Genomic DNA, 14734 nt, shown 5'->3' with positions numbered 1-14734 from the left:
CAGGGGCTGCGGGGACAGGGGCTGCGGGGACAGGGGCTGCAGGGGCACAGCTGTGGGGACAGGGGCTGCGGGGACAGGGGCTGCGGGGCCACAGCTGTGACGACACGGGTGCAGGGCCAGTGCTGCGGGGACAGGTCCCGTGTGCCAGGCGGGCACGGCGGGTGCACACTGGGCCGGGACCCTCGCACAGCCCCGGCGGGAGCGCAGCGCTCTGTGCCCCCCCCCGCCCAGCACGGCCCGACCCCGGGGGGCGGGGGGAGTCCCGGGCCCGCCCCGGGGCGGGGCGCGGGTGGCGGGGACATGGCGGCGCGCGGGTGGCGGCCGTTGGCGGCGGCGATCGCTGCGGCACGTCCCGGCGGGGGCGGCCCTGGGGCTGCACCGGCACCGGCACCGGCCGCCCCCACCGCGGCCGCGCTCTACGTGCACGTGAGCGGGGGACCGCGGGCTTGCACACGTGGGGGTGCACGGGGACCCCGGCCTTGGACACATGGGAGGAGGGACCCCGGCGCTTGCACTCATGGGGACACGTGCCCGGTCTGGGGCTTGCACACGTGGGAAGGTGCACGTGGGATGGCGGGGCTTGTACACGTGTGGGGGGCGGGGTTTGCACACATGTGGGTGCACATGGGGCTCGGGGCCTTGCACACGCTGTGGGGGGTGAATGTGGGACCTTGGGGCTTGCACACGTAGGGGGGCATGCAGGACCCTGGGGCTTGCGTGCTTCGGGGGGGTGTGCCAGCCTTACACGCGCATGGGGCACACATAGGGCTCCCCTGCCACGCGCGTGTCGGGCGCTGAGGGGGTTCCCAAGCCATGCACATGAGGGGCAGCACCCGTGAGTCGCGCCCCTTGTGCGAGTGGGACAGGTGGGGAGTGCTGGGGCCCACCCAGGGGGCTGGGGCTGTCCCCCGAGTCGGGTGGGTGCCCAGGGGTGGGGTCACAGCCACCGCCACAGCACCCCATGCCCGCAGTGGCCCTACTGCCGCAAGCGCTGCTCCTACTGCAACTTCAACAAGTACGTGGTGCCGGCTGTGGATGAGGCGGCCGTGCGTGCCTGCCTGGTGCGGGAGGCGCGCACCTTGCTCCGCCTCAGCCAGGTGCAGAGGTGGGTGCATGGGGGGCTCCGGGGGGTGTGGGGCCCTTTGGTGCCCACCCACATCTTCCCTGCTGTCACCCTACAGTGTCACCTCCGTCTTCTTTGGTGGGGGCACCCCCAGCATGGCCAGCCCCAGCACTATTGCGGCGGTGCTGGAGGCTGTGGCGGGGGCTGCCCACCTCCCTGCTGGTGCCGAGGTCACGCTGGAGGCCAACCCCAGCTCCACCAGCATACAGCGCCTGGCTGGCTTCAGGGCAGCCGGTGTCAACCGCCTCTCCGTTGGCGTCCAGGTGAGAGGGGCTCTCCCTCATTCCGTCCCCCACACCCCCCCATGTCCCCTGCTGCCACTGTACTCCCTCCACAGTCGCTGGATGATGCTGAGCTGCAGCTGCTGGGCCGGGAGCACACGGCGGCGGAGGCGCGGGGGGCCGTGGAGGCAGCGTGGGGACTCTTCCCTGGCCGAACCTCCCTTGACCTCCTCTTTGGGCTGCCGGGGCAGAGCCGGGATGCCTGGGCCCAGGGGCTGGAGGCAGCGCTGGGGCTCTGCGACGACCACATCTCCCTATACCAGCTGACGCTGGAGCAGGGCACGGCACTGGCAGCACAAGTCTGGGGGGGAACCCTGCCCATGCCCCCCCAGGACCTCCTGGCTGACATGTACCTGACAGCCCGTGCCATGCTGGTGGCCGCTGGCTTCCGGCACTATGAGGTCTCCAATTTTGCAAGGAAGGTGGGTGTCCCCCCATACCATGCCCCACTGTGCCATGCCACCCCCCACAGCAGGCTCAGCCCCCCCTCACCCCATGCAATGCTCCCCCCCAGGGCGCCCTCAGCACCCACAACCTCTCGTACTGGCGGGCTGAGCAGTACATCGGCGTGGGGCCGGGTAAGCTGGGGTGACAGGGGGCTGGTGGGGGGGCATGCATGGCCCTGTGTGCCCCCTGAACTCTGTTGTGCCCCGCTGCTGTTGCAGGGGCACACGGGCGGTTTGTGCCGTGGGGTGAGGGTGGCTGCAGCCGGGAGGCCCGTGTCCAGACACTGGAGCCTGGCGCCTGGATGCGGGAGGTGCAGAGCCAGGGGCATGGCACCAGGAGGCGGGTGGTGCTGAGCCCCCTGGAGCAGTGAGTATCGGGGTGCCCCCCTCCCCCTGCCACCTCCCCTGCGTGCTGCCCTGCAGCTCTCCGTGTGCCCGCAGGCTGGAGGAGGTGCTCGCCCTGGGACTGCGCACAGACGAGGGCATCACGCACGAGGTGAGGAGCCAGCCTGGGGACACCCGGCACCCTAACAGCCATCGCTGAGGTCACACTTCACCCTGTGCCCACAGCGCTGGGGGCAGTTCTCCCCCCACCTCAGCCTGCAGGCCGCGTTCGGGGCGCCGGGGGAGGCGAGGACGCTGCAGGAGCAGGGCTGGCTGGTCCTGGATGGCGGGTGAGCCCCGGGGTGCCGTGGCGGCTGGGGGTCCCGTCCAGCACCGGGGCTCAGCCGCCGCTTTGTCCCCAGCGGCCTGCGGTGCACGTGGGAGGGCCTGGCCCTGCTGGACTCGCTGCTGCCCGACCTGCTCTGCCAGCTGCAGCACCGCTGGGCCCCGGGAGCCGCGCCCGGCGGCGGCAGCGGGGCCCCGAGGAGGAGCCCGACGGGGGACGGCGCCGCGGGGCCCAGCGGGGTCGCGGAGGTTGTCAGCGGCGGCGGTGGAGAATAAAGTGCGAGAGCTGGGTGCTGGCGGGGGGCGTGGGGTGGGCACCGGCGGGCGGCCCCTCACGGCCGCAGCCGCCCGGTCCAGGCCGCTGCCGCCCTGCGCATGCGCGGGGCTCGGCCGTAGCGGGGCGGGCGGCCGGGGTGCCTCTCCTCTCTCCGGAAGTGGTGCCGCAGGGCGGCGGCGGGCTGCGCCTCTCTAGGCGGCGCGGGCGGCTTCTCGGTGGTGCGCGGACGGGGTTGCCATGGCGCCCGGGCGCGGAGCCGGCCGGCGGGATGCAGCGGCGGTGCTGGGGGCCCGGCGGGACCCCCGGCCCGGCTCCCCCCCGGGTACGGCCCCTCGCCGGGCGCGGCGGCGGCGGGGCCCCGGGCCTGGCTTGTCCCCTCAGCTTAGACGGGGCCTCGCTCTCACGGCCTGGGGATCCCGCCGCTCCCGAGCCGGCCATCGGCGCCGCCACCGACAGCCCTTTCCCGGCGCAGCGCCCCCCCCTTTTGTTATTTTATTATTTTATTAACCTGGAAGGGGTCCACGCGTGTCAAGGAGCCAGTCTCAGCTGGAGGGGCTTGCAGGTTAAGGGGAGAAAGACCCCCGCGGTGGGGCTGCCCCAGCTGCGGCCTTGCCCCACTGCGGCCTGTGCCCCACTGCGGCCTGTCCCCCGCTCTGCAGGGGTTTGCTGTTTTAACAGCTATTTGGGAAAATGGCTGTAGGAGCCTCTGGAATCCCGATGGATTGCTCTCCGGTTTGTGCTTCGTGAACGTCGTGCAGCTCTGCCGGGGAGCTGTGTGCTTGCACTTGCAGCCGGAGTAGAAACTTTCCAGGAATTTGCTCTACCTGCGGGAAGCAGGGGCTGTATTTATCTCATCCGTTCTCTCTCATCGAGAATAAAGCGTGAGACAGTTGAATCCTAGTGACCTACTTTGGTCCTCGTAGCTTCTGAGAGTTTCATTTTCCAATAACAAGAGATGCTGAATTTAATTGCTCTGTGCAACCTTAAAAAAACCACCCAAAACATAGTTCAGCTGGAAATTAATAACCAGGCTGAAAGAGGAAGATGGGGTTTCCTTGGGAGACTGAAGAGGAGGTCTCTTCATCTCTTTTTTCAGACAAGAAGGAAAAGGCATGTGAGCTGTCCTCCTCAACAATTGCAGAAGAGCCTGAGCCTGTTTCGTGTGTTCTGCAAGGAGATGACATCCAGGCGCTTGCAATTAAGATGGAGGACCTGGAGAAAGTATGTATTTTTACTGACAGCAGCAGCTACCTTAACTGACACCCTCCTTTCATGTTGTGTGTTTAATGGAGGGTTGCTGTCCATTTACTCAAACCAAAACCCGCTCTTGGAGTTCAGCTCTCATTCTGTTTTGTCTGTCCTGCTTTTTATGACTTGTCAGATCATCAGGTTCAGTTGCTAAAAGTAAAGGATTATTGATCCTTACACAGTCTTTTCAAATGGAAGAATAAGTCGTCTGCCTCTTCAAAATTATGTTTCCAACTTTCTGTTCTAATAAGACACGTAAGTTGTTTAGTAACTATAGCGGTGTCCCTTCCAAAACTCAGGTCGAACTATGTGAGCGGAGGCATTTGACACCAAGTGACAGCAGAAAACTATTGGGAAAATGATTTAAACCTCTTATTTTCCCTGCCCCAGTTATAAAGCAGAGTCCAGAAGAGTCAGACAGTAACTAAGCTGGTATCTCTGTGGTCGTGTAACATGACTCTTAGGGGAGGAACAGCCTGTGCTGATACGACTTCTCTGTGTATCCTAGAAGGATGAGAAGGAATGAAGGTGAATCAGTATGTACCTAATTGCATTGTGACTGTTTATCTTTTAAAGCTCCATGCTCCACACCTTCCCCATGATGCTGGAAGAACGCCAGTTAGGAAGAAATACCTCATTCGAAAATACCGACCCAAGGAAACAAAGAAGGTGGCACATTTTCTCGTAGCATATCCTGCTTTCCCAAAGGCACCCAGGGAACCACTGACCTTTTCTGGTAGGGTTCAACTTCACATCCTGTCTTGGGGTTTTGGTTTTGCAAAGGCTAGCTTCGGTGACGTGGCTCTGGGTTGTTTTTTTGTGTTGTAGGACCAGGACTGTTTGGTGATGGCTGCAAAGAGATTCTCCCCCATCACATTTTGGGAAGTCTCCAGGAGTTCAGGATGGAAGCCTTGGCCAGGGGAAACACTCAGGTTGGTTTGTAAAGTTACTAAAATGCTGCTGTGCAGCACTTTTCTAGAGATGGAGTGCAGTGCCTTTCAGTGCTTTTTGGCACCTGTCAGGAACAGGTCAGGCCTGAGGTGTGGTCTTCCCAGCCTGTCATACTCTGTGGGGAGGGCTTGCCTCCAGACGAACTGCACCAGCAGGTTTTGAAGTTCTGTGTGCAGGACGAGGTCATGGAGGGAACAATTACAGAGGCTTCCTCTTCCAGATGTGCTTCTGCTGATTGCGTCAGGCTTGCAAGGGAAGAGCTGGTGTTGCAGCAACATGGTTGCTGGAGTCTATTCAGATAAATCCTTCCATTGTTTCTGAGTGTGGTCCTAGTGACCTGTTTTTTTTGTTTGAGTGATAAAGTACTGTCAATCTGATGAATTCTTTTCTCCTCCCTTCTCCTGTTCTCATTGTAGTAGCCATGTGTGCATGAAGAGGTTAAATTCATTTTTCCTTTCTCTTCAGATAGCAGATTTTATTGAGGTTTCTTGTCCAGCTGTTACTGCGGCAGCTTTAAAAGAGGAACATGGAGGAGTGAAGAAGAAAAAGGTTCATCAGAACCCACTAGCAAAGCACAAAGCTCTCCAGAACTGGCACCATAATATGGCAATCAGGAAAAAGCAGGAGCGATACCTAGGAGGTGAGAGAAGCTGAGGCCTGTGAAATTTTGTGTACAGATGGGGGAGTTTGATGGCACCACAACAAACTGTAATGATCCTAGCTGACAGGGGTTAATCCTGTTGCCATTGCAGTCTAATTCCATGTTCTCAGAGCTCCTCATGCTCTGGTGCTAGTGGCCATGGGTGCTGTGGGGAGGTTCTGATTGGGGAAAGGACAGTGGATTTGGTGAGGGACAGTGAAAGGGGGTTACTCGTGAACAATAGTAGTGGTAAAGGGTGTGCCCAGAAGAAGTGCAGCACCAATGATTTGATGCTTCTCTACAGAAATTCTTCAGAGGCCAGAGAATGAATTGCTGATGAGCGTCTCAGAGGATTACAGGCAAATCCAGGAAGAACGTGACCTCATTGACCGGAGTCTCCCTGCCCTGTTTCCTGGAAAGGTGAGCGCCCAACTTCCTTTGCATCCCGATTGCTCTGTTCTTGTGAAAGAGCTAAGACACTGGTATTATGAGTAACGTCTCTGAAGACCTATAATTATTTATCAAAGCCACTCTGCGTCCTTCAGCCTAGTGTGCAAGCAGAGCTTTCAGTGACTTAAAAAACTTGAACTGTGCTATCTGTACGAGTCAGATGGAAGTGGTGGTGTGCTTTGGCTAATTGCTAACGAACTGCTGTACATGGGCAAGTGCCATTTCTTGATTCTCATCAAAAGCTGTCATGCACTGGGGAGTGGCATGGGGACATGCTGCACTTGCTGTTCCAGGGACAGAAAGATCCGATAGCTTCAGGCTTGAATTTTCGTGATTACCACGCGGAAAGGGGTATGAGTAAGTTAGGAGGAATATGAGAATATCCTATGTTAAAATTATTTTTTTACATTTATAGCACTATAAAAGAATTTTCATTTGTGTGAGGTGTTATTTTAATATTGTTCAACCTTCATGTAGTGCTAGACATAAGAAAGTTTTTTTGTCTCTGGCAGCAGCTTGATAGAAATCTTGGCTTGCTCTGCAGAAAGTGATAATTTATAGACTTTCAAAATGTTTGTATAAGCAGAGTTAGACTCCTTCTTTTGAGCTTCTAGTCCCTGTGAAAATAGCAGGCAGTCGTGTGCCTCAGAAAGTGTCAGTGGAAGCCTTGTTTTCTGCCCTAGGGCTATCGAAGAGGAAGCGAGTTCTGGAGCCAGCCTGAGCGTATTGGAGATGAATTTACTGGTGTGACAATGACACTGACTCAGACAGAACGTGGCCACCCAGAGCCAGTCACTCGTGTGGGGAAACCCCACACTGTCCGGATGGAAACGAGTAAGGGAATGGTGCAGAGGTGATCCCACAGAAATGGGGTACGAGTGTGGAGGGAGCAGCAGAATGAAACTGTGACTCCTGCGAGTACAGAATCTCACATTATAGTTGTCCCTTCTGATCAGTGCAGTGCAAGCTACTTCCCAGTTAATCTGTTGGGTCTCCACTTTAAAACAGGCCAAAGTCTGGCAGAGAATGAAATTAGTAGGCCTGCGGGTGTGTAGTCAGTGAGCACTTGTGTGGGTATTTCCACAGGTCTGAAGCCTCCAAAGACGATCCCTTTCCGTTTAACCTGGGATAAGAGTCTTTTCCTGAAACATCGACGGCAGGAGCTAAAATCTGTCCTAGAGGAGCTAGATGTTTATAAGCCGGTAAGACCAGAGGAGTAAGGACATTCTTTGCATCTCTCATCTCTTGTCAGTAACTTTATGTAGAGTAACATAAAATTGCCAAGAACCAGATCTGAAAAAGCATTAGGAATTTAAAACTTTGCCCCACAGTACTTTTCTTGCAAGTTACCACATTTCCAAAGGATCACACCCATGAAATTGTTGTCTGGCCTCCGTAAGTGTTCGTGGAGTGGTCTAGTAACCTCAGAACAGGACCCCAAACCAGCAGCATGCAGTTGCCAAACCTAGGCAATAAAAAACCTCTGCCAAATACTGGTGTAGGACTTTGCTTTAGTGCCTCAGGGTAGAAAGAAGACACCTTTACCCATGTAGATGACATGCATCTGAAATAATCTCCTGAAGGCAGGTGCAGGTAGCCCCTCCTCTAGAAACTGAACAAACCTCACCTTTCTTTCTGAAGGCTGGCTCTGGGGGTGAGAAATGTGTGTGAAAGAGACTTTTCCCATCTATGCATCATTTGTAGTGGGGAATGCAGTCATCTAGGATTCTTGGGAAACCCAGAACTGATTCCTTCCTGTGTCTCTTGAACATTCATGGGATACCTCTAAAAACCTTTGTAGGAGCAAGATATTTCAGCTTCACTGTACTTGACTCAGTACATTTGCCTGGTATTTTAACTACTTTTCTATACAAAAAGAGAAACTGTGTTGGTCATTTTTCTTTGTGTCCAGGATTTGGATGGACTGGAGGTGATCGGTAAAGGGCAGCCTTTCACATCTGTCTCAACAGAGCCTTTCCCATGTTCCACCACTTCTGAAGAGTCTGAGACCCTGTAAGTTTTACTTCATGGCAGAAATAAAGAATTTTGGGTGTGCACCACCAGTCTATAAGGGTATCCTTAGTCATTCTCCTCCAGAATGGAGAGGAGTCTCCACTGGGGCACAATAAAAGGCATATTCTAATATTCCCCAGATCTAGGAATGAAGCAGTTCCTTTGTGCCTTAAGGCCTTGTGCCTGAGGAGCAAGAATCAGAAGGGGTTTTTTTTGGGGACCTTCCTCCAGTCTTCCCTCTGGGTGGCTCCAGAGCTTACATCAGGCAGGGTGGGAGTTCTGCTCTAAATTACCTTCATCTGGTTGTCTCTTTCCAGCCTTCCACTTCCATCATTAATTTGCCTTTTTGTCCTGTCCATCTGTAATGGGCATGACCTGAGGGCCTGTCCTCCTTATTCAGTCAGGTACCCTCAGCCTTCTTTAGGCATGTATGGTTCCTTAATATTCTGGCTGTCCAGTCCTCCATGATGGTGACAAGTAGCTAGCTGGAATTTACCACATCTGCTGGGCTGTGTCCCTGGAGAGATGGCTATGTGGAAAAGCATTAGCTGGGATTATTTATTATGACGTCTTGTCAATCCCCCTTGGTTCTCCCCTCTCTGAATGTGGGTATCACTCCACAAAAATGCTGGCTTTTGTTTTCTTTAGCAGTGATCCCTTGAGGGACTACCCCGACGTGGTTCCAGAAGCAGTACAGGGTCCATCTTTAGAGTTCTGCGGCCAGCCTGCTCGTTGGATCAACTGCACCGCTTCTTGCAGGGTAGCTGTGCTTTTTTTATTGTTTAGTCAAGCTAAGCGTACTCGAGTTCCCAAGTCGCAGCTGTACAATGACTGTCACTCCCAGGCCAGAGAATGGTGGATTTATTCGGAGCATAATAGAGCATCCCTGTGTTTGCTCCAGAGAGATCTAGAAACAGAAGGGGTTGCTCTGTCTGTGGTGTGAAGCTCGGATTCCCAGGCGCTCTCTGTATAATGGCCACTTTATTGGACCTGCCTTACAAGTTCTCCTACCAAGGCTCAGCCCCTTATCTGTGGCATGACTTCAGGCAAAATAAACCCTGCCAGACAGAGTAGAAGTTGTTACCTTTTGTCTTTTTCCTCTTCCTTGTAGGATGAAATTGGCATTGCTGCCCGGCTCACCTTTGAGACCCTGGCTGGTGAGAAAGCTGAAAGCTCCCTGACAGTGAGCAATGATGGCACAGCTGCCATCTGGTATAACTGGATGAGGCTTCCCCAGCAGATTCCTTCCAGAGAAACCAAGGGGAAGAGGATGCAGTGCTTTTACTTTGATACCAGACCAGGTATGAGCGCTGCTGATCTCCAGGGCCTTTGTGCAGACAGCAGAGAGCACGTATTCCAGAGTTATCTGAGATGTGGAGTCTGACTAATAGCAGAGCGAGCCTGTTGGGTGATTCTCCTTAGGAAGCCACCCTGGGTGTCAGAGCTGACTCACACTAAAAGAGATGTGTGAGGCAGATCCCTCTCATGGGACTCAAAGGAACGGAGGTTGCTCCTACTCTGTTAAATGGGTGGAATATTGAGAAGTTAATCGCTTTCTGATGGCCAACTAGGCATAATCTGCCAGAGAGGGTACTGAGCTCGCTATAAAAGGAGAGTGCAGTGGAACTAGCACCCATTCAGTAACATGGCGACTGGGAGTAAATCTGGAAGGAGAAAAATGGATGAAGTCTGGCAGCCAGCTAAGCTGTGGGGAGAGTCTCGTACAGAGATAAGGACATTCAGGGTGGGGTTGGAAAAGGGTCAAGTTAACCAGGTGGCTTCCTGCAGACCAATGCATTTTTCTGTCTTATTTCAGGTGTGATTTTGCCTGGAGAAACTAGGAAGTTTTTCTTTCTTTTCAAGTCAGAGGTAGCAGGCATTTTCAGTGAGTCCTGGGAATTTAGGACACATCCTCTATTATTAGGAGGAGCTCTGCTGCAGGTGACCCTTTGGGGAATTGCTGTGTATGAGGATAAATTGGCTGACCTCCGAGAGAAACTGGAGGTAACCAAGCATGTAACTGAGTAACTGTGAGCTTTGAACTTAATATGCAAACAGAGGATAAGGGTAGGAGTGGATGACGTGGTAGTTTTATTGCTATACAGTTAGGGCTGAGAGCGAGATGATTATTTATTTACAGAAGATCTGTACATACTTGAGCAGGTTTGCTTAATAAAATGTAAGAACTCTGCAGTCTATTGTAATGTTGTTAATAAAGACATGATTGTGTCTCCTAAACTGTTCACGCTGGTCCTTTTAAAGAATGAATTTGCAGTTGGTAATGAATTTCATTAGTTAGTTAGTGGGGATGGGATTATGTGGCGTACACTATACAATTATAAATTGAAAATTACACTGTGCTTTGAAGAGTGTCATTTGGAAGAAGATTTGTAGGGTTTATTTGAAAAGCTGTTTTAAGTATTGCTCTACTTACTGGGGTTTGCAGTTATTCTTGTCCTTTTAACCCTATATAACGTATGCATGCGGTTACTAGTGTGGCTGTGACTGTGTTTGTGTGTCTGTATATGGAATGGGGACTCACTCGTGTTGTTCTTGTCGTGGTGCCCCAGAGCGACCTGGCTGCTCGAGAAGGTGCTGCTATAGTAGAAGAGAGTCTGAAGGAACTTCTTGCCCACGTTCGGACCCCAGAGCGCACTCCATCTCCTGTGGGTGCCTGTGTCACAGAGGAAGAGTTGTTCCACTGGAGGAATCCTGAGGTGAGTTTTGCTATTTGATGGGCTACACAACTGAAAGAGCAGGGAGGGAAGGTGCACGGGGCTGGTGCATCTGGCACATTCTGCCATGGTGGCTTCAACAGTTAGGTTTAGAGAGGAAAGGCGTAGTTGATTTCACTGTTTACCTTTTCCCTGTTATCACAGTTGCATTATCAGCATCGAGTGGTAAAGCAGCTGCACGAACTATGGAGACAGCACGTGACTGTTCCCTCAGCCTTTGAGGAGAAAGTGCCCTTGGGCCGGAGGAGCACTGCAGAGGACGTGCAGTACCAGGAGAGTACCTCCGAGGCTCTCCCTGCTCACCGCAGCACCGCAAAGGTCCCAGGTTGGAAGAAAACGGGAGAGCAGGCTCAGAGTCAAATGCCGAGCATGGAGGAGGAGGAACCAGGCCCCTTGGAGTGGAACCTTTCCTTTGGGGACTTCAAGCAGGTGGTCACCCCTGTTCCCGCTAGCGCTATGATGAGTTGATGGCGGTTTTGTTTCCCTACAAATAGCCTGGCCTACCCCAGTGTGAGCCCACCCAAAGGTCTGCTTCCAACGTGCTGTGAGTTAGTGATGATTTATGATGCGTGTTGCAGAAAAGCACTTCAGCTCTGCTGCCCACACCCTCAGTGCTCTTGTAAAGAGATTCCCAAGAGAGACTTTGAGGGCTGTTGTGTGAAGAAGAAAAGAGAACCAGACAACGTAATAGATATTTTAAGCTCTTTCCCCATTAGCTTTCTGTCATCCCAGCACTGAATGCGGGGGGCAGGCTAATCCTGCAGCCTCCTGTGGCTTCCCCAAGGGCTCCTCTGCTTGGAGAGTCCTTCCTATTCATTAGAGCACTAAGAGGGCACTCGTAACAGGCTGTGGATGAAGTACAGACCTCCCTAGATTAAAGCAAGAGTGGTTTGGATTCTGTCAGCAGTTTTTCTGTAGTGCTCTCTTGGAAATCTCTGTGCTGCTTTTACAACTAATCCATACTTTGGGGCCTTCTAGCTTACTTCCAGCACACCTGTGAAGTTGCAAAGGGACTTACTGTCAGTCTAGTTGGGGAGGTCTGGGATTACTCCCCAGATCTTGGGTCGTGCGTGTGCACCTTGGCCAAATCCCAGCAGTATAGGAAGCCACATCTGGGTCTGTATGTGCCCAGTGACCCTGTGTTTTCTCTCACATCAGGCTATAAAGTCAATCCCTGAGGAGGAGCAGCGAGAAGAAGCACTAACCCAGCTCAATAAGGCAGCGCTGGAGCTGTGTGTTGAACAGAGGCCAACTCAATCCAACATTTTACATCAAACCTGGTGTGTTGCTTTTGCAAACTGAAGCTTGTAAATGCATCGTGTGATCAACAGCCTTAGCAAGCTCTGTTGCAAGTGTTGTGATTCAGAGTGCAGATAATTATATGAGGTCTAGAAGTTGTGTTTACGCTCTGGTTTTTTTTATAGCTTAATTGTAGCAGCTGTCTGGGACCCAAATGCCTTTTTTTTTTGGCCTTTTTTTTTCCTCGAGATAAGTTTAGAATGTGAAATTCATGTAATTTTGGGGAGTATACAAGATTATTTCTGGCAAGATTATTCTAGTCTGTATTTATGAAGCCTTTGGATGATTTTCTGTACCCTGTTACTCATAACTGTATCCTCCCTCATACAGTCTCTCTGTTCTTTGCTCAGGCTTTCAGACTGTAAACATATCAACAGTTTCTAGTTGCTTCTAAATTAGAAGGATGCAGGTTCCTGTTGGTAAACACAGAGAGCAGACTGATGCTGATTTACCAACATACCTCATGTTGAAGTGTAGATCTAGCTTCACAGTAATATTTATGGGTCCGTGTGAGCTCATTTATTTGCAAACCATTGAGACTTCAGAGGGTTCTAACACGAGGAAAGTAACGTAGCATCCCTCTGCACAGGTATTTAGACGGTGGGTGCTGTTACTGGTTTAGTTGGACAGAGCAGCTCTCAGCTGTGAGGTCCTTCACTCCTGGGCACAGGGTAAAACAAGATGGCAATCGCTGTACTCTCTCCCTTCTGACTCTGATACTTTTCTCAGTCTCCAGCTGTGGCGTGAAACAGTTGATGGTCTGGTGAGTCATTCCCTGAGGCTGAGATCCCTGCTTGGCTTGCCTGAGAAGGATGCCTATGTAGATGTTGTTCCAGGGGAAACAGGTAAATGGTAGTTTTAGTGCAGCAGCTGGTTTCTGTGGACTGTTTGAAATCCAGAAAACATGCTGAATTTCAACTGAAATGGCAATTTCAGCAGTTCCCTCTCAAAGCATTTATAAGGAAATGCATCAGGAAAAAATGGCTGATTGTGTGACACTGATTGTGATCTGTGGTTTGGTGTCATTAAAAAAGCCAGCATACAAATAAGCCTTTTAATTTAGCTAGATGTAGCCATGATTTTCACACAGACTAACCCAGAAAACCCTATCTCACTATTAGCTGTTTTACAGGCTTGTTCTGATAGGTGTCTGAGATGTGTTCATTCCTTATTTAAACAAAGTACGCTTCAAGGTATTGTTTTTCAGTGCAGTACAGCTCAGATTAACAAAAAGAGGAAAATACTTTGCAAAGGTAATATACTACCACTGCGTGAGTGCACTGGGCTTGTCTTTCTGGATGTGAAAATGCTGCTTTTGAGTAATTGAAATTCTTTCTTTTGTAGTGGAAGTAAAACAGTCTATAAAAGGAGGAAAGGAAGACAGAATAACCACTAGGAAAGAAGAGAGAAGATCATTTGGTGTTAAGGAAAAAGAAGGCAAAAAAAGAACTACAAAGACAGCAGGGAAAGAGAGAGAGGTATGTGTTGGGATGCCTTTTGAAACCTAAGTACTGGGGACAGTGGGATCCATTCTGAGGCTCTGTATCCTGAGTTTGAGCCAATCCAGTGAAAGAGGTGCTGCTTCTGGGATCTGGTGTTACATCTTGCAACAGTCTGAAGGGTGTTCTGACCTACGTTGCTTTTTTTGTGTGTGTGTGTGTGTCTGTCCCTGAATAGGAACGTCCAAGCAGCAGAAAGTTAAAAGTAGAAGATGAGAAAAAGCTGAAATCTCCCACTTCATGGCAGGAGGTGAAAGAGGGAGCACAGCCCGTGGAAGCTGTAACTACAGATAGAGTAGAAACTCCTCAGGAGCAGGTGGATCCTCTTTCGTTTGGGACATACCAGGAAAAACTTTATGTTGAAGTGAGTCTGACCAAAGCTTCTATCTTTGTTTCTTGGTCTTTGCTTGTAAGCTTACATTGAAGCTTAGGTGGAGTGGTAAGAATTTTGTCATACTCACAAACCTGACAAACATAGGTCCATGACTCTATAGCAAGGTTAAGTGTGGAATACAAAGTAAGATGTCCTTTATTCTGGCCTGGAATCTGTTAACATAAATCCAGCCATCACATAGCCACATGCGGGATTTCTATCTGGGATGTCTTTGGCATGCTTGCAGACTCTTGAGGGATCAGCAGAATTAATTGTATCTCTGATAATGTTAAACACACTTCATAGCCAGAAAAGTTATTACTAGAGCTAAGCTGTGTTAGCAGGCAAGCACTTTATGTGGTTGTGTGTGTGCCCAGACACATTAATGTGCTCCAGTGTGAGAAACCATCTCTCTGCCTGTCAGTCTTGTCATTATTATTTCTTCATGTATTTTCACTGCAACTATCTTCTGTTAATTTCTGCTGCAGGTTTACGGGCTGCTGGATTCAATGGTGAGCAAAATGGTTTCTTTATTTGAGGAACTAGAGAAAAAAGGTGCTCTAAAGTGGGAGAGTGAAGCCCTTTGTAACTAGAATTAGACTTACTTTCAAAAATAAATAAATAAATAACCATAATTACATAGATCAAGTGGAGGTGATTCTTTCTGTAGTGATGCAGTGATTATAAATACTGAGCTGCCTCTTTCCTGACATGCTGTGATGCGAGACTA

The 14734-nt window shown here is 51.6% G+C and overlaps 1 protein-coding gene across 14 annotated transcripts; it reads left to right on the top strand.

Moving 5' to 3' along the window:
* Nucleotides 1-124: 124 nt before the first annotated feature.
* On the top strand, nt 125-14648 carry RSAD1 (radical S-adenosyl methionine domain containing 1). 14 transcript variants are annotated; one of them, XM_056328279.1, is made up of 21 exons: nt 1652-1826; nt 1919-1982; nt 2292-2346; nt 3893-4017; nt 4621-4780; nt 4873-4976; nt 5461-5635; nt 5940-6055; nt 6769-6919; nt 7172-7287; nt 7998-8098; nt 8750-8858; nt 9210-9399; nt 9915-10102; nt 10669-10815; nt 10978-11262; nt 11992-12113; nt 12862-12977; nt 13477-13610; nt 13810-13995; nt 14493-14648. In XM_056328279.1, exons 1-21 carry the CDS (start codon nt 1801-1803, stop codon nt 14595-14597), a joined length of 2775 nt encoding a protein of 924 aa, XP_056184254.1. In that variant the 5' UTR covers nt 1652-1800; the 3' UTR covers nt 14598-14648. The 14 variants fall into 14 exon arrangements, 12 of the variants coding, with proteins under 12 accessions (XP_056184345.1, XP_056184334.1, XP_056184353.1 ...); XM_056328270.1 differs by having other exon boundaries at nt 8747-8858; XR_008820151.1 differs by lacking the exons at nt 13810-13995; nt 14493-14648 and having other exon boundaries at nt 8747-8858; nt 12862-13385; nt 13477-13601.
* The last annotated feature ends 86 nt before the right edge of the window (nt 14649-14734 follow it).

Source organism: Falco biarmicus, chromosome 1 (assembly GCF_023638135.1).
Source record: "Falco biarmicus isolate bFalBia1 chromosome 1, bFalBia1.pri, whole genome shotgun sequence".
In the NCBI taxonomy this organism is placed as follows: Eukaryota; Metazoa; Chordata; class Aves; order Falconiformes; family Falconidae; genus Falco; species Falco biarmicus.
This window is presented reverse-complemented; position numbering and strand designations above follow the sequence as displayed.